Source organism: Protopterus annectens, chromosome 7.part0 (assembly GCF_019279795.1).
Source record: "Protopterus annectens isolate FY-2018-M chromosome 7.part0, PAN1.0, whole genome shotgun sequence".
Taxonomy (NCBI): domain Eukaryota; kingdom Metazoa; phylum Chordata; order Ceratodontiformes; family Protopteridae; genus Protopterus; species Protopterus annectens.
The window spans coordinates 1,387,604,272-1,387,624,795 of NC_056739.1; the positions used below are offsets into that span (position 1 = coordinate 1,387,604,272).

Genomic DNA, 20,524 nt, shown 5'->3' on the forward strand with positions numbered 1-20,524 from the left:
AAGTGGGGTGGGACCAGGACATTGTACTTTCCAGCAGGTTGCTATCCATCTGATGGCAAAAGTAACGCAGCTAGCAATCTGTTTGAACAAGGCTGTCAGGCAACTGCAAGCCCTTCCCCGCATAAAGCGAAGAAGACAAAAGCTGCTCAGTCTTTTAAATTCATACACCTGCTTCATAAACACCTGAGATGCAGTGCAAATGTAGGGTGTTAAGGTGTCTTTCTCTTTTGGTTTCTGCCCCAGCAACAATTAAAAAAGTGAGATGAATAAGCTGTTTCAGTGCCAAATTGGAAACCACTTTTACAAGGAAATGTGCATTAGCCCTCAGGAACATTCAGTCATTATGAAAGGCCAGATAAGCTTTCCCACATGATAACCTGGAACTGCAAGATCTTAGTAATGAAGAAGATGGCCACCCAAAAGAACATTTTTCAAACAACCCTGCCAATTAAACAGTTCAGTTCCAACAGACAGAAAGGGTTCTTCACAGAAGAATGTAGTTGTAGCACTCTTTTGAGGAACTATATGAGCAGCTAGTCAATGTCAGGCCACAGTCCTGTTATCAACAATGTACTGATGTGGACAAACAGCTGACACATGCACACTGGCCATGGAATAACTGAGTGCAAATAACACTAGTGTTTGAAAGAAGTCAATATCACAAACGCTGATCTAATGAAGCAGTAGAGGGTACTGCTGCACCTAGATTAGTAAGTGTTTCCTCTTGGAGGTACAGGCCTGATAACTGAAAGGATGCCTAACAACTTTTATAACCTCTGTGATAATGGCCAAGGGATCTGACAGAAGCAAGAGTTATGTAACAACAGGTCAAACCTGAGGTGGATACTACTGTCACCCAAGTATTATGCAACACTTTTTAACTTCTGAAATCTGACAATCAGCTCCACCAGCTCTACAGTTCATTCAGTCTTAGGATCCTCCAGGCTCTACCTGACACACATCTGGGGCCGGTGATGAGATCAAGGGTGCTGGCGCAACATCATACTGCTACTTTGGAGAGGGAATGCTTTAACTCTCCCCCATCCACAATAGCTCCATTATGGCTGCCTTTGTGAGGTGCATGCTTGCTTCCATGCATGCACAACCTCCCGACCAAGTGACACATTGCTAGCGAGTACAGCTTGGCAGACTCTTCTTTTGCAAATGCAGCAAGTCAGGCCGCCTCCCTTCCCCATGGATGGTTGAGCTGGAATCTGCCATTCCCTGCCATCAACTCACATCTGGTCCCTCCAGAGACCATGTTGCTAACTGAATGGGTCATCTGGAGTACAGTAATAGCTTTACCTCTCTGCTCCATTGGCCAAGACCCAGCTACTGGAGATATCCTTAGCTAAGAATGAAAATGTTTGGACCACTGAAGCAGGTAACAACAATGAGTTTTGACCTTTCTTTCCTGAAATCCGCTATGAGGAACAGAATCAGTGGGAATTGCAGGAATGTGTAAAGGAATCTCCCATGTCATAGGCTAAAGAGCACATCAAGCAACTTCCTGCCCTGCTGCAACAAGCAGAAGAGAGTGAGGACTGCATTCTCCTGAGTATACCACTTCTGGAAAGGAAGACACCAGACATGGTGTCCAAATCTGCATCTCCAGGACAGGAATGGAGCAGCAGTTTCAGCAAATCAGTCAGTTTATTCATCTCCTCTAGGATGTGAAGTGCTGACAGGGTGATGCCCCTGACTATGACTCACTGGCTGATCAGCAAAGTCTCCTTCAAAGTGGGATATGGTTCTGAGCCCCCCCCCCCCACCTTGTAGTAAGACATCATACAATGCACAGGTTGTCTACCTAAATAAGGAGATGTCTGAAAAGCAGTCCTGCCCACAAGAGTCCTCAAAACCTTTAGGCTGAGAACTCTATAAACAGCTATTTGAACCATTTCTAGGAGAATCACATCACTGTGATCCTATGGGAGCTAAAATGAGCCCCCCCAATGAAGCATAAATGGTAAGAACTTTTAAAGGGTTGAGCAGGAGGAAATAAAGCACAACCTAAGTCTCCAAGGTCTGGCAACAGCAGTATGCTACCATTAGAAAACCGAGGAACTTTCAGTGTCTCTGAAATTAACAGCACCTCACTAGCCACTGTTACACCCATGTCCCTAGGTGTGCAAATGGAAATGCCCCAAAGGACAGCTAGAGATTCTTAGCTGAATTCAATGAGCCTTAGTTAGTCCTTAGTAGTGAATCTTCATCTCCAGAGGAAAAAGGGAAACAAATGCTGTTTTCTCCAAACATCTTTATTAGTTAATGGATGAGCACTTATAGAGATCTTTAAAAATTACAAAGTTTTATAAAGATTTGTATAAGCGCTCATCAGCACACAGGATATCACCGTAAGGGTAAAAGTCTGCAAAAGCAATAAGAATGCTATTATAATCAAGACTGCAGGGAAGTACAACATATGCATACCTAACCAATACTAAAAGGAAAATAACATTTATATATTATGTTAATAATAGTAATAAAGATGTTGCTTTAAAATAAATAAATAAATAAATAAATAAAGAAGGAACTTGCTTAAAAAAAGAAGGAACTTGCTTAAGACAGTACATTAGGCTCGAAGTCTGAACTGTATGAGTGGCCAAAAACAATGAGAAGAGTGGGGTGTCTTTCTTCTAGACCTGCTATGTGACACCATGGCATTTGCTGCGAAGACCTCAGTACCCCCACAGTTGAGGAAGAGCAGTGCCAAGGACAGCTCATCTCTTACCAGCTGCAGGCTACCCCTCAAATTATGAAGTAACATTCTGTTTTAAAATGAGATGTCAAAAGAACAACATGAACAGAGTGAAATGTGTGGACAGCAAGAACAGTATGTGGTTGATCAGGGTGGAAACAATACTGTTTAGTTATCCCAATTTTCCTAACTGAATCATAAGATTACTTACCATATGCCAGAGGGCTTGAATTAACATAAAGATTATTATTATATCAGTTTGCAAGCACGGAGTTTTGACCTGTACACTAAGAACCAGAACTAGTTTGGTTATGTTTTACCTGTATCTATTGTCTCTTTGTTCATATCCTTCTGTTCAAATAACCAGCAAATGTGAGGACAATCACTTCCACCTCAAAAGAGCTGTTAGAACACAAAATGTTTCTTTAAATTCTCGAAAATAGTTTATTAAATGTTAAGCACTTTCGTCGCATAATGCATACCTTTATACAAGTTTTATTTTTTGTCTTGGAAAAAATTTAAGTAAATCCCAGGGAAGGACCCTGGGAACTAAGACTTGAGCATAGAGAACTGCTATGGCAGCAAAGATTAAATGCCAGTACATATCCAGGTTTAAATGATTCCATTTCAATTAGCAGTGTTCTCAAACTCAGATCAGCTAAACTATGATTTTAAGCCTTACTAGTTTTTTTAATTTGCTGCAAATGACTACAGACAGAACTTTTTTACTGTTCTCTTACTATTTTTAATATATTGCACACCAAATATGTAGTTTTTTATTTGTGGTTTTTAGCATAAGGCTTTTTTCATTAAATGTTTAACTGAACATTATCCACTCATTGGTCATGTGATGGTTTTGCATAAAGGTATGCATTATGTGCCAGTAATTTGTTCTGATGAAGCCTCCATGACTTAGGATGAAAGCACTTAACATTTAATAAATTATTTTCAAGATTTTGAGGAAGTGTTTTGTGTCTCTTAACAGCTCTACTGAGGTGGAAGTGGTTGCCCTTACATTTTCTGGTTGTTTATTTTCATGAGGGTTCTCCAAATCTCTGTTGGCAACCTTCTGTTCAATTTTCAAGTACATGTTCCCCAATAAGATTAAACTGTTTGTGTACAGCAATATTTTTGCTTAAGTTACGTAAGGTTTCATTATTCATATATTTTAGAATGAGAGGGTGTGCTGTTTCCTCTCACATTAAAAAAGACATGCCAGTGTATAAACTGATGATCTTCTAAAGTGTGTGTGTGTGTGTGTGTGTGTGTGTGTGTGTGTGTGTGTGTGTGTGTGTGTGTGTGTGTGTGTGTGTGTGTGTGTGTGTAAGCATCCTGTGATTAGTTATCTTGTCCATGATTGCTTCTCCACCCTGTGCTCATTACTTGTTGGGACATGCTCCAGCTCTCACGTGATCCTGAAAAACAGGATAAAGCGGGCATCAAAGAATGAACCAGTTATATTTTATTGATGATATATGGTAAAATGAGTTAATATATTACTACATATTATTTAACAAAACCATTGGTAACTCAGAAGAAAACACTTAAATGTGGTGCTGATGATGTCTAGAAACAATTCATTTGATTCACACAATACTAAGGTAATAAGCTGTGCTGTCTTAAGAACAGAATATTAACAGACAAGAGAGAATGGCATACTAGAAAGATAAACTGTAGCCACTGTAAATACACAAAACTGAATGCTTGGGTGAAGAAATGTCAGGTTATGCAAGCATATTTCCTTACGTGAAAGGCTCAAAGCTCGGTGATAGAGGGCCAGATTAATGCAGCCAAAACTGTACAGCACCATAATCACCTCGGCAGACATAAAATAAGGACAAAAGACTGTCATCTAAAAACACAGATTGTTTCCGGTAACAGAAATGAAGACGTCACATAAATCATAAGGACAGTTGAAGAACAGCAGGCAAAGAAAGAAGCAGTTACATGTGGACTTTTGCTTCAAAGTTTACAGGGTATACATACTTCAGTGTTCTGGTAATCTGTAAAGCTATCAAACAAGAATCATCCTCTCCTCCACTATGACCAGGATGGAGATTTACCTGCTTCAGAATGGACTGGGTGCAGAATACCCTAAAAGCAGGGCATTCTCAGTAAAGGGTTAAACTAAAAAGTACACAACTACAGTCAACAACAAGGATTAGTTAATGCTGAACATAGACTCAGGAAAACATAGAAAACTGAGAAATAAAGGAAACAAGGAACTCCTTAAGCACAATTTCTTTGCCATGCCTATAATCAAAACTTTTGTGTTAGTGTTTACTGTCATTTACATTAGGTGCAGAAGGCACTATTGACACTGGTTATTGCTGCTCGGTATAAAAACATATGTATCTGGATTTGTTTTATTACAAGCTAAAGAACAAATGTGTGCTAAATTCTACTGCAGGAATACAGTGGAGTGATCAGACACACACTGTATACTCAAATAAAATACAGAAACTCCTAAGTGGAATCTTTCCACAAAGTATATTAATTCTCTCCTTAATAAATTTAGTTCTTTGTCATAACTAGTCAACCCAGCTGAATAAAGCTAAATCCCAGCCCCATAAATAATAAATCTTACTGTAGTTATGTAATTCATATGTCTAATTATAACTCAGAATGAGTGTTTGGTACATTAACATTTTCATTAAATTCTAATTTACTGCACTTAAAAATCTTTCTATTTTGACTCAACAGTACTTGAACAGTTCTGCAGTAATCATGTATAGGAAGATTGCAGACAGTACATTTCCCAGTTACCTCATGCTTACAGCCAATCTGTTGCTTTTACAAGTTTAATCTAGGTATTATGGGACTGATTGTGGACCCATGTTGATATAACATCTTCATCCCAGCTGCACATCATATAAAATCCTCCATAGGTGGTGGCAGTCTTCCCATGATTCTTAGCATGACTGTGCACGCAGCCTTAACATCCTGATCAGTAAATCTACAAAATGTAACTCTAATTTTTCCAAAGCGCAAGTGAACTATCAGCAAGGGTCCGACAGTGTTGCTCCTAATTACCTTTTTCTTCACTCATGATCCTGTGGCTCTCATAATTAGTTACCTGGGGCTGCAATCCAATTTAAGTGATGACAAGAAAGTGATCCATGAAAAAGTAATAAGTTAAATCCAATTTCAGCCTTCCTCTAATTAAATGCACATGGAACTAATGACTCAAACCCTACCATTTCAGTGATAATGGTAATTACTGAGGTGGGAGTAGTTCTCTCTTTTCAACGTCGTAGGTGTAAACCACAAGGTAAAACGGTATGAATATTCTAAATTACATGTGTCACTTTGTTAGCAATTTGCACATTTTTGACCAGTCAAGTACATTTAGCATGTTTTCTTACAGTATGGAACATTTGTGTCGTGCAAACCTCATGTCAGACTTAGTCTGCAGTAATCAGTTACAACTGTCTTAGCTACTTTATTTTTAATAGCTATAAACTGTATATCTTAGCTACTTTATTTTTAATAGCTATAAACTGTATACATACTTGAACTTACAAGGACATAAACATTAAAGCACAGTTTTCATTAACATGTTAAGTTTCAAAGACCCGCGTTTTTTTCTTAATCAGTTGAATGCTATGCACACACGGTATTCCAACAACATAAAATTAATTATGTAACTTGGTTTATAGACTCCTCATTAGAACTATGCCACTCCTAAGTAGTTTACAGTTGTTGCTCCCTGGCTGTTTTTCTTTGTAATCATGTATTACTTTATATGCTTGCAGTGGTTACTAATGGGTATGTAACATAGGTCAAGACCCTCATATGCCTACAGTTCAGTTATTTACAACATATATATTTGCCTATTAAAATAAAAATAGTACTGCTTGTAAGAAACATGAATTATTTAGAAAAACAGTGACCTTCAATACTAAATTGATTTTATTCATGGAAGAAACTAGGATACGCCTTAAGCAAAATGTTTCTCCAGTACATATACAATTTTAGTGAAGTGCAAATGTAAGTCAATTCTGGTCAAGGAAATGAATAGGTAAATAGCAATACATTTGTAAGTTAGATATGGGGCTTGAAATGTCAGTAATATATCTGTGCCATTCCATTTGCTTATTATTAAATCAGTCTGCTGAATATTCTTGTTTTTGAAAAGCACCATTCTTCTCAGTCTTTAATAATTCATCACTTTTTATTTTGCTATTTATTACACTAGGACAGCCAGCCCAGTACAATAATGTAACTTTCTTCCCAGCTAGACTGCTAAAAGCGTAAGAAGGAATGTTAAATAACCTGCTCCTGATAATGTAATGAGCAACTGTGATGAGATTTGAACTTGCTGTCCAATGAAGTAAAGGCATGTCAGCAGATAAACAGAAGTGCTTTCCTGTAATTGTTTAACAAATGGAATCCTATGTAATGAGCAAAAGCTGTCATTGATGCCATGTAAACATTATACAATACTCTCTACATTTTTAAAAACAATTTCCAAACCTCTTACTTGATAGAGGCAATACTGCTAGCAGCCTCAGGACAGCCTAGCATTATCAAGCTAATCCAAAAGCAGAGATGTGAAAACTGGGCCATAATGTAAGTTTATGTTTTGCTGGAGTTACACTTCTAAATGTTATTTTTCATCTGATGACAGAGAAGTTCTGCTTATCATGGTCTTTTTCAGGCACTTTCCAGGCCAAATAAGCAAACATTAAAATTAAAAATTCAGATCAATCAGCTGATGGGCAAACAGAGTAAGACAAAATAGAGTAGACATTTAGCATACAAGATTTGTATCAGCTTTATACTGTGCTTTGCAGTTAAGGCACACTGTACACAACCAGTCTCAAGTCAAAGGGCACAGGAAAACTTAAGCAACTGATTTGCCAAACTACAGCCAATGACAGGTCTCAAATGCACAGACTAGAGCCTATCCATACATCAAGATCTCCCAACTGAAGTTGTCTACTTCCTGAAGACAGATAAAGTAATCCACACTTGTGGGCACACATAGTACAGTTTATTCTAACGTTATAGACAGCCACAAAAGACTACATGCATTTCAGTCATGCAGACAGTAAGCTGCTACTTTAGTTTGTATATAACTGGAGGAAGAAGGCATTCACCTGTACAATGTACTGTGTACAAGACTATGACCAATATGACCACTGTTCAATTAACAGCATGGGTGCTTAAACAGCCAGGTGGGGAGGATGGAAGTTAACACCTATTGCCCCGTGCCCATCCTAGGGAGAGGGAAGTGGCTTGGCTTGCCACTTGAATGTCACCTAATGGGAGCAGCGAGTGATGAGTGTTAAACATGCAGTACACAGGCCTGCCGAGGACATGCTGCTTCTGTGCAAGTGCACTTGCTGGGGAAGTCAGCAGTGAATGTCACACTTCATGCAGTAAGGCAATACTCACTGCAGCATAGCTCTCAACCTTCCATCTGCAAAATGAGGAACATTACTTTTCATAATGTGGAACAAATTGGCAAAATGCAGAACACTTGGTGTTTACTAACAATTTCATCTAGAAAGCTCATAGGGTGGTTGGCATGTGATATTTTTAATAACATAGTAATTATTTTAATAAATTAGTATGACTCAGTTTGATTCTCCATAGATACAAGTTAAAAAATAGTGCTAACACTGAATGTCTGACAGATCCTTTCAGTGTGGAACTTCAGGGAACATGAATGTTTTAAAGGAAAACTCTACCCTAGAGCTAAAAAAATCTATTTTTTTCACTCTGTCTTTGTTTCCTGACCTATTTTAACACCTCAAAATCACTCTAAGTGCTTTATTTGCAATTTTAGCCTGTTGTCCGCAGCATGGCTACCAATGGGGGTTGATGTATCAAAGTGATCTTGTTCTCCCTCAGTCTTTTCTCTTTCCCATAACGCTTTGCATGGCTCATGTCAAACATAAGGAAGTAACTGTGAATTCCCATGCCATTAACATATAATGGGATTTGTGTGAATCATTGTTATCTTCTTCACCTTCTATAAAAGGACTGCTTCTTTTCTGTCTCTAATCACCTTCATTTATATTTGGCTCAAACCTTGTTTTACACTATATTTAGAAGTTATCCAGCTACAGCCAGAAAAGTAGCTAAATTGCAGGCCTTTGTTCGGGGTCTTCTTTTGTAGTCCAAGAAGAAAGTACAGTTGTGTACACTTACCATAAATGTAGATGCTCGAGTGTATTCACTGTTGTAGTCATTACATTTGGGTTATCTGCTTGCAGGTAGCCCTCAGTCGGCCTGATTAACAAAGTCTTGGGTCCTGCGTCAAGTTGCTGTCCCTTCTTCCATGACGTCAGGTCGTCAGGGATATAAATCATGCAGCCGATGCCATTACATCAGTTTTTCTTGTCCGAGATGTCAGGTGCCCCCCCTAATGGGAAGCAATTAAATGTAAAAATACAATGGTATACCTCCAACAAAAAAGCAACTACACCAAAAAGCTTTTAAGCATAGTAAAGGAAAGTAGAGATATAGCCAAAAGAAGTTAGGGAGCTGGAGGTAGGGTAACCAGGACTGCAACAGTGAATACACTCGAACATCTACATTTATGGTAAGTGTACACAACTGTACTATGTTCTTCGTGTTTCACTGTTGCAGTCATTACATTTGAGTAGATTCTCAAAGCTATGGTTGGGAGGAAGAATTTAGATAGTATTAGGATCAGCTATAAGGCCCTGCAAGACTGTAAGGGCAAAGCCAGCTCTGGATTTAGAGAAAATTGACAAATGATAATGCTTGGTGAAAGTATGTACAGAACTCCAGGTAGCAGCTTCTAGAATGTCCCTGGTAGGGATGCCTCTGAGAAAGGCTGTAGAGGTAGATGCAGTCCTGGTGGAGTGAGGTCTGATCCCCTGAGGGATAGGTTTTCCATGGTGCTTATAGTAGAAATGAATGCAATGGCCTATCCATTTAGAAACGGTTTGCTTTGAAATAGCCTTCCCCTCTGCCCCTGCAGCAAATGCCACCAGCAGTTGTTCAGATTTCCTTTGAGGTTTAGTCCTGTCCAAGTAGAATCTAAGTTGTCTGTGCACATCCAAGGAATGCAGTATCCATTCCCCTTTGTTCTGTGGATTGGGAAAGAATGTTGGCAAATGAATGGACTGATTAAGAGCCACACTGGATACCACCTTGGGCATGAAGGATGGATTGGTTCTGAGGGACCCTGTCCGCATGAAAGATGATGAAAAGCTCCACTGCCATAAGGGCCTGTAATTCAGATACCCTTCTTGCTGAAGTGATTGCTACAAGGAAAGCTGTTTTCCAAGAAATAAATTTTAAGTCTGCAGTAGGAGCTGGCTCGAAAGGAGATAGAGTGAGTTTCTCCAAAACAAAGTTAAGGTCCCAGGCTAGGGTTGGAGCTCTTCTGGGTGGTCTCAAATTTTTGGCCCTTCTGAGGAACTGCATGAACAGTGGATGAGAGAAGAGAGGAGGTTCTTTGTTATAATGAGCTGAAATGGCTGAGGCATGAATTTTGATGGAGGTAAAAGATAGACCCTTGTGAAGCATCTCAGTTAAGTATTGTAAAATCTGAGGTAAATTTGGCACTGCTGTGCTCCTCCCTTGAGACTGGTTCCAGGAACAGAATCTTTTCCATTTTTCAGCATAAGATTTTCTAGTACTAGGCCTCCTTGCCTCTAAAATGATATCCATCACAGGTTTACTGAGGGATGGTACAGGAGAGATTAGGTAATTAGCCAGGCTGCTAGATTCAGTGTTAGAAGCAGAGGGTGCAGAATCTGGTTCTCCTGCTGAGACAACAGGGAAGGAGTCTGAGGCAGATGCCATGGGGAGAACCGTGACACACTGCGCAGGAGGGGGTACCAGTGTTGGTGTGGCCAGTCTGGTGCAATCAAAATCATCCTTGGTTTGTCCTGTTTGATTTTTAGTAGTACTTTGGAGAGCAGAGGCAGAGGGGGGAAGGCATAGACTGATAGGTTTTTCCAGCTGAAGGACAGAGCATCCACTTTCCAGGCTTGTTTGTGGGGAGTCCTTGTGCAATATTTGTCCAATTGGCAGTTCTGGGGAGAGGCAAACAGGTCTATATCTGGGCTCCCCCATTTGCTTGTCAACATGTTGAAAATCCTTGGTTCCAGTTTCCACTCATGTGGGTCAATGAGGTTTCTGCTTAGTCCATCTGCCATTGTATTTAATTTTCCAGGCAGGAACTGAGCTTGTAGGAGCACTTGGTAGTAGCTCAAGGCTGTGTTCCACAATGCCATGGCTAGTCTGCAGAGGGAGCAAGAATGTGTACCCCCCTGCTTGTTTATGTGTCACATAACATTGATGTTGTCCATCTTTACCATTAGTTGTCCTGGAAGAATGGGGTCCTTGAAGGCTGTCAGAGCATTTTGTACAGCTAACACTTCTTTTTGATTGATATGCAGGTGCATTTGACTTGGGTTCCATTTACCCTGAATGCACTTCCCTGACAGGTGAGCCCACCATGCATAGTCTGATACGTCTGTTGTTAGGGTTTGGCTGGCAGGGGGTAGATTGAAAGGGAGCCCTTGTTGAGGTGGCAGGCCTCTTCCCACCAAAGGAACTCTAGACGTAGGTAAGGTATGATAGGAATCATTGCTTCAATATCCTGAGAATGTTGACACCATAGGCTGTCTAGTACAGGATGTATGGCTAAAGGCCTGTGCTGGGGCAAGAGTAAGAAATCCCTAAGCCTCTTTTTAGAATCAGAGAAATCCTGACTTTCCCAACGAAAATGCTCCCTGAGAGTATGGGGGGGGGGGGCAGAGAGAATGGAGTTCTCAGCATCAGATTCCTGATTTTTGGTTCTGAAACTCGAAAATTTCAGGAGTCGGTCGACCGGCACTTGCGAACTGCTTCTGCTTTGGGCACCGCACGGCAAGAAAGACTGATGTAATGGCATCGGCTGCATGTTTTATATCCCTGACGACCTGACGTCATGGAAGAAGAGACAGCAACCGATGCAGGACCCAAAACTTTGTTAATCAGGCCGACTGAGGGCTACCTGCCAGCAGATAACCCAAATGTAATGACTGCAACAGTGAAACACGAAGAACATCTGATTCTGCAAGGGTCTCTCAGTGCAGTGACAGTTTCAACACCTCAGCAGTACTGTGGAGGGAGGAGAATGTCAAATCCTCTTGAACTACAAAAGAAAACCCTGAACAAAGGCCTGTATTTTAGCTATTTTTCTGGCTATAGTTGGATAACTTCTAAGTATAATGTAAAACAAAGTCTGAGCCAAACATAAATGAGGGTGATTAGAGACAGAAAAGAAGCAGTCCTTTTACAGAAGGTAAAGGAGACAACAGTGACTCACAAATCTCATTATATGTCAATGGCATGGGAATTTACAGTTACTTCCTTATGTCTGGCATAAGTCATACAAAGCATTATGGGAAATAAAAATGGTTGAGGGAGAGCAAGATCATGTTGATACATCAAGCCCCATTGGTAGACATGTTGTGGAAAACAGGCTAAAATTACAAATAAAGTGCTTAGCATGATTTTGGGGTGTTAAAATAGGTCAGGAAACAAAGACAGCGTGAAAAAAAAACAGATTTTTTTTAGTTCTAGGGTGGAGTTTTCCTTTAAGACCCCAAATGAGGAACATTCCTGATAATCAGGTACACCTGAGAGGTATGCACTGGAGATCAAAAGAGCTGCAGCAGGGAGGGAAAAGGGGCACCAAGGGGGGACCGGAGTAGGTTGCTGTGCTGGACCTGAAGGCTGGTTCACTTCCTACCATCCAGCTCTTGCCATCAAAGAAGCAAATGGGCTGATAAGGCACTCCTGATAGGAAAGAATGGATCACAGGATGCTCGCCTAGGCCAGGGATGTCTGGCTTTTGCAATCAATAGAAGAAATGGACCATCTGGGTAAATGAAGTGAAACCATCAAAGCAGGGCTGGTAGATGAGCAAAAAAAAAAAAAAAAAATAGAAATTAGACTTTGATTGGAGAATTTTATAATCTACTTCATATCTTTACCTAATTATTCTTTCACATACTATTGCTTAAGAATGTGGCCAACATAAATAACTATTCAATAATTATGCACTTTGAGACCCTATAGTTTTAGGAAAGAGAGATTACAAGAAACTATTGTTAGTATTCTATATACATATAGTACAGACAACGCCACAGTTAAAGACAAGATAGAAGTTATTAACAAACATCATTCAACCATTTTAAGGTAAAAACATCTTCATTCTATTTTTTTGCTTCTGTTTGCTTCTCTAAGGCTATCATAATAAATTGCTCATAATGCGAGCTTATCATCTGCCACAAGGTACAGTGTTAAATAAATGATAGGCAGGATTCTACTTTACACCAAGAAAAATGCATGTAACAGAAATACAACCCATGAGAAGCTCAGAATAATTAATTTAAGAGACCCAAGTGGTTCCTACATTTGGAAAATTGTGAACAGATGGAGACAAGTGTATTTTACTAGTTAAATACACCTCCATAATCTCTACTGCCACAAAACTCTGTCATTTTGCAAATGTTAATTTCTAGCACTTGCAGACTGATACAGTCCTTCTGTGAGAGAAACAGCCAGAAGAAACAGGGGAAAAAAGACTGGGCAGTCATTTGAATCACTGAATGACAGGCCAGGCTACCTTTCTGTATACATTAATAAATTAGAATTTTAATTTTGTCTCTGTCTGCAGGAGATGTTCTGGTGCTTTAATATGTACCAGCAATTGGCTGTGTAGAGGAATCTTCTACGAGGCCTCCACTGTTGACCTCTACAACACAATTCCCAGTCTGACTATGGAAACTGTTTAGTTTGATCCTTTTCACTTATTTGAATCCTGACAAATAAGCTCACAGCTGAAAGGTCACTACAGTCATATTTCATCCTCTAGAGCTATTCCTAAGACATGTGCACAACAAAGCAGTTCTTTTAGTACCTGACACGGGACCCAGTCAGTAAAACATCTCATTAAAATGTCTCCAGTGGGACTGTGTATTACTGTACATTCATCAGCTTTGGATTTCCTTGCTAAATTCTCTGTGGGATGGTTTCATAATGTATACATGTTTCCCACTATTCCATGCAGGAGATATATATAAGATATACTTCAGTGATAAGTATGTTCAAGTTTTCCCATCTTCTCAAAAAAAGAAAAAGAAAGAAAATACAGTCTATAACACAGCTAGTTTTCCAAGGACTAATGCATCTACAAAAAGGGGGTCAACTGCTCATTTGTTTATATCAGCTGAGACAACCTGCAAGTTTATAAAGACTGAAAATCACCCAAGAGGATGTAAACGGCAATATTAAAAGAATCTATATCTGACAGCGAAGGTAATTACTCTTTAGTCTGCAATGTAAGAAATGAATGGCAAATGGTTTAACAGCGCTGCAAAACCATTACATTCAGGAGTGACTTGGGGTATCACCTTAAAGATGAGTATATGGAATACAAAAGAAAGGGTTTTATTAATTTGAAGAAATACTTCGTGCATATCAGTGCACACAGCCTTTTCTACACTGATTCAGAGCTTTGTTTCGCCACCACTCATAAAGGAAAAAAAAGAAAACACCAGGATAGCTGCATAAAGTTATAGGAACCATGTTTGAATCACAGCTGCTATGTAAACATTCAATATAACTGCCAATTGATTATTAAAACTGCGGACGTATCATCACCATCAGATTCCTATATTATAAACCGTACCATCAGCAGCTCTGAAATGACACTTGAATTACCATCCAACACAAAATTGCTTTAAAAAAAGTGAGTTAGAATGTATGAAAAACTTTACATGACCACATTCCATTACATGGTGAAATCACTAAACTGTATCCTGTATCATCTTTGAAATCAATAAGAAAAAGTGATGTTCTCTTTTCTAAAATATAAGCATCAGACACATGAATATTTAAAATTTAAACATAGATTGCTAACTCCATACCTACATAACCCTGGTTTATGAAGGGATTTCTCTACAAAAGGTAGACATTTTATCTTTTATTTCATGAAGAGGTGACCAATGAATGTACATACTTTTTACAAAAGCAATAGGGGTAAATAAAACAAGCTGAAGTAAATGTAGTTGCTTAAAATTCTACATAAAAATCTGCCATTCGATATAAATTATGCTATTGTCATATAGTGAAAAAAGGTGTACTGAAATTGGTCAGTTCATTTTTGTTTTGTGTTTGCACTTGGTAGATAACACAAACTGCATAAATGCTTTTATACGTTGACCAACAAGCCAACTAATCTATCACTAAAGTTTGATTAGCAATGAAGCTGCCACACTGCAACAATAATATTCCCATATTCTTTAATTTATGACAAATGGAGCAATGGACTTTGGCAATGCTTTTACTTCTTAAGTAAAGAAATTTCATCAAGCCTTACAACTTGCACTCCTTCACAATGGACAGGTGGACACAATTGCACACATATAACTATTTGTTTGTACTTTTTCTTAGCAGTGCTCTTAAGAGCATAATGGATGTTACACAAATTTTAAAGAACATTGTCAAATTTAAATACCAGTTTTGTTTTCAGACATTACACTGAACAAAAAGGATTAAATCATCTCATCACTCTCAGCGTCATCAATCAATTTCTACACATACAAATGAAATAACTGCTTTCTTAGTGGACTTGATTTTTTTTTTTTATTTACCTGCAGGGCTGGTTGCTTGTCATTCCCTTTGGGAGACTTTAATCCACTAACTTGTTGCTGTTGTAGGAGGATCTGCCGTGCAACTTGAAGAGCCTGCACAAAAAAGGAAGAACATTTAATATTTTGTTTGGAACTTAAATACTTCCTATGGGACTATGTTTATTGCCTTTTAACACAAATGATGCACTAAACTAACAATCTGTACTTGGCTAACTGTTAAATAATATTTCACATTTTTATCTATTTCCCAAAACAGACTCTCTTGTTTTACTAATAACAGACTACAAGAACTATATAGGAATAACCTGTCTTTACATAGACATCTGTGAGACACTGTTTAGATATTTTTTGATTGAAGCAGAACAAAACAATAACCAAAAGTAAATATTTAAAGACAGGTTTTAAAGGTGAAACGGTACAGTTATTACACATTTTCCCAAATGGCAAATTTCAAGCTCATGAATACATAAAACAAATGGAAGTCATACTGGAAGCATTGCTGAATATAGTTTAATGAGCAAACATGAGATTACTGAAGCCGTACCTCTGATCAGTTTTATATCACATCAGTTTACATGCTAATAATGCATTACATACTCCACCCAGCAGCCAGCACTTTATAAGGCAAAGGATTAGATTCTCACAATCCAGTAAACATTGTGTAGGTACTGCTGCAGTCTTTAGGTACGAGCTGTGACTCACATAATTGTTTACTTCTGAAACATTGTCACCAGGACTTCAGAAAGCACAGCATAATTCACTGTTTCAGTACTCCTGCCATGTACATTCAAATAATGGGAATGTATATTGGAAATTAGTAACATTCACACAGTCCTAATAAGACACCAACAGTAATGCACAATATACAGAGCAGGGCCACAGTATTTTCAGAGGACCCAACACATTAGCTAATCAGGAAAAATTAAAATGTGGTAGAACAAAATGTGTTGCACCATGGCACAAAGCAAACAGCAATCTGAGATGCAAAGCAGTCATAGACAGAAGCCAAGTAAACCAAGTGTTAATCTGAACTGCATTAAAAAAATAATGTTTTCAGTTTCCTCTTATCATGAAACAATAAGCTTATTATTTCTCTAAGTATCTCTTAAAGGGCATGGTCGACAGAATGGAAAACAAAACACAGTTCTGTCGCCTGTTTATTTGCTTCAGCTACTCCCTTTTCCCTTCCGATAAATAATCAAACATGCCATCCAGAAAAAACAAAACCAGTAAGCTGGGAAATCGGATGGCCATCAAAACAGCCAAGATACCAAGAAAAGCAGCCACTGTTCCCACAGTACAGTTTCTGCCCCACACCTACACTGATACACAATCTGAGTAAATCATTTCAGTCACTCTTTCCATGCTTTAAATTTGGTACTCCTACTGCTGAATACACTGCCTAAAACTTACAAGTGTTACTTGTTGCAGACATTGTGACACAGACAGCTAGTTTCATTTGTGCTTCTCAAAACAAACGGCAAACAAACATTATGTCTGCACTGCATTTTTATGCTTTTCAGCAACGGACCACTGCATTAAACCAATGAAAGGAGAGAGATCTAAAAGGACAGTCTTTTGGAAATACACTGCATTTTTGCCAAGTGCTGACAATGTCTAGGAAAATGTATTTAAAGGTATAACCATACACAGATTGTGTTTTCTGGCAGTGCATTGTACAGGACTAAGGTTAAGAACTGCTAATAAGTTTGATTCTGTAATACTTGCCTGATTCCAAGTCACATATCCAAAAGACTGACCCTGGCCTTTCAGTGAAAATGGGCCTCAAACACAATGGGCAACATAGCTAATAAATAAATATACATACATGTACATGTATATGACAAGTAAACCAACAAAACAAAAAGGGATATTTTTACTTTCAAACTCAACCTTTTTATCAAATATGCTTAAAGCTTAAAATATACACACTTTACTTCATAAAATAAGGGAATATTGTCTGGTGACAATAAATGGGCACTTCTCAAAATGTATATTGTATTTGCAGAACAACACGTAAACATCAAGAAGAGACTTGTATCTTGTGTCCTGTTGAAAACTGCACAATACAGATCCAGTGTACCACATATGCACGCAATAGTACCCAACAGGTTGTGTGTTATTGTGTAAATAATGCACATCCAGGAGTGTTCTGAAGCTCAGTGCCGCAGGCTTTGTGGAGGTGAGCAAACATTTGACAACATTAATAGAACAAAGATGATCCAGAGAGAAGCAGAATGGAAGAAAATACCACTGTTGTTGGTGGGTCTTTATGCAGAGAAAGCATTCGACAGAGTAAGCTGAGATTTTATGAGTAGGGCAATGGAAGCACTTGCATTCCCTAACAAAATAATAAGGTTAACTAGGAGGATATATTTGGGATCAGAGATGAAAATTAAAGTCGGGGGGGGGGGGTCTTCAAAGTTTTGTTTGAACACAGGAACCAGGCAGGGGTGTCCTCTTTCCCCTTTGTTATTTGCATTATATTTAGTACCACTGGCTAAGAAAATAAGAATATAATTCGTATGGTAATCAGGAAAAATTGGATTTACTTGCAGATGGCATTATTTTACACCTGATACAACCAGAAAAGGACATCTCAGTGCTGTAAAACATCCTGAAACAGTTTCAAGTCTTTTCGGGATACAAAATTAATGAAGATAAAACAAAGGAAATAGCTTTAAACGATGTACCCCAACAAGAATTGTTTCAGCAATATCCACCAATATCCACATTTATGCAGACATGATAACATGAACTACTTAGGAGTATGGGTTAAAAAGGATTCTGTTACGGCAGCTAAGGATATGTGGAAAGAGATTAAACAAAAGATAATACAAAAACTGCGAAAGTGGAAACTCTGTTTTATGGATATGGACAACAAGATACAAGTAGTTTTATACAAAGTTCAGGGATATTCTTATCAACCAGAGGAGTTGTGGATAGCAATTAATAAAGAGTTGACAGACTTTATCTGTGTGGGAACTGGTCAAGAGTCAAATGGGATAAGTTAATCCTTCTAATAGAACAACGTGATTACCTGATTTGAAGGGGTATTTCAGAGCTTCACAGTTAAGGCTCCTACATATAACTTAAGCAATAAGCTATAACTCAAAGTAGAAAGGGATGATGATGAAACGGGGGAAGCTCAAGAAATAAGGACTGACTGGAATTTTGGATGCAGACTCTTGAGGAGAATAACAATAACCATACAGAATATTGTATTCATAAAGTGCAGAAAGTATTCTAAGAACTAAGCCAACATGGGAATGGGAGGGCTGAAATTTACTGAAGAAAGCTGGTAAAGAAACAAATGTATAGGGAGCAAATAATTAGAGAGGGGAAGATTATAGAGTAGTAAGAGGCCAAAATTACATTTGGACTGCAGGCTAGAGATTGTCTTCCCTATCCATGACTGAATACCACAGCACAGGCAAAGAGAAAGTAACAGGAGGATCATAAGTGAAAGACCAGCACTGGTAGAGATTTTAGTAGAATCTAAAACACAGGCTGCTGTTAAAAAAGGAATAATTAGTACGGCATATAAAATACTGCATGACAACTATAGGAATCAATCAGGAGGTTAGAGAGGATTGGGAATAGAGACTGGATAAGCAACTCATTAAGAAACAATAAGAGGATAAAAATGTATTTACGGCTCCAAGTATGCAACAGTCTAGAAGGATTTTTGCTTTGAAGTGTTTGCATACGTATTTTTATAACCTAAGCAGACTCCAAAGAATTTTTCCTCAGGTAGATAGTAAATATGGGAGGTGTGATGGGGAAAAAAGAGGTAATTGGGAACATGTTTTTTGGGAGTGTAATGAGTTGGCAGACTTTAAAAATTCCCTGCAGACTACTCTCTCAGAAATACTGGGTGAGTAAACTAGTGTAATTAGGAAATCATTTTTTTAAGCTATGATACAGAATTGGATTTGTCTAGACATAGTAAGGCCTTGCTGAATTTAATTCTGGTGGCTGCCAAAAAAAAAGAAAATAATTACTAGGAAATGGAAAGCAAAGTCTAAATCAACCATACTAGAAGTAGTGAATATAGTAACAGGGATAAAACAACTGGAAGTGGGATCTTTAGATAAGGGTAGCAGCAAATTACATAGAAAAAATGAGAATTGTGAGAACAATACATCCAAAATAATGTTTTCAAGAGGAGTGTGGTTTAAGGGAAGGCAAGAACTGAATGAGCTATGTAATGGTCGAATGACAATGACTTGATATTAAGTTATTATACTTCATATACTATTTATAGTAAATTACATGTGATGTATAATGTTTAGAACTGAAAATATGTCAATATGGTTTGTGTTCATTTATATAAATGCATGCCTATGTCATACTTGGTAATTCAATAAAGATGTTTCTTGTTTAAAAAAACCCTTAAGAGTAATAAACATCTCAGACTGTCTGAAACCTACTTTAACAAGGTTAAGGTTTAGTACAAGATAACTAAAACTATTCTGCACAGAATACAATGCATACTAATACGTAAAACAAATAAAAGCATGCAAAAATGTATACTTCCATTGATAATTCCTCCTTAATCACACAAAAATCCATTCATTTAGCGATAACGCACTTTATCCTTCTACACGGTCATGGAAACTGCAGTCCAACTCCACAACCAGTGGTCAGGGCAATAGTTCATAGACACACATATTATATACACACTTATGGGACATTTACAGAATGCTTATTCTCTTAGTGCAGTCTTTGTAAGGTGGGATGAAAACCCCACAGAAAGCACCTCATCCACGAATTAGAACAGAGAACCTCTTTCCGTGAGACAGCAGCACTACTCATAGTGCACTGCGCAATCCTAGTATTTACAAAAAAACTTTTGCAAGAAAAGCAAATCATGGCCAATCCTTCAGGAAATTAACAACATGGCCATATGTCTTTTCCAAGCTCCTCCCAGTCACTTTAACCAAAATTAAGACAAAAAGCTATTAAGTGCTTAATGGCTGAGATATAATCATCTGCCAAGTCATTACAATGCAACATATCACATGCAGAGCATAAGTCAGAAAAACTCAACCATTTTATAAGCTGAATAAAGCATTCCAAGATGTTATTTAGAGGCTGACAGGAGTACTTTTCTGTTGCAAAGGATGCACAGCACAAAATGTTCATGTTACATCATATTAAGAGTCATGTGGTGTTCATAAGTTCA

The 20,524-nt window shown here is 38.3% G+C and overlaps 1 protein-coding gene across 1 annotated transcript in view; it reads right to left on the minus strand.

The window, feature by feature from the left end:
* FOXP1 (forkhead box P1) overlaps nt 1-20,524 on the minus strand; it is a 5,351,121-nt gene that overhangs the window by 809,698 nt on the left and 4,520,899 nt on the right. Inside the window, exon 8 of the mRNA XM_044077980.1 lies at nt 15,337-15,429. Within this exon, the coding sequence (XP_043933915.1) occupies nt 15,337-15,429 (93 nt within the window). The remainder of the gene's footprint in view (nt 1-15,336; nt 15,430-20,524) is intronic.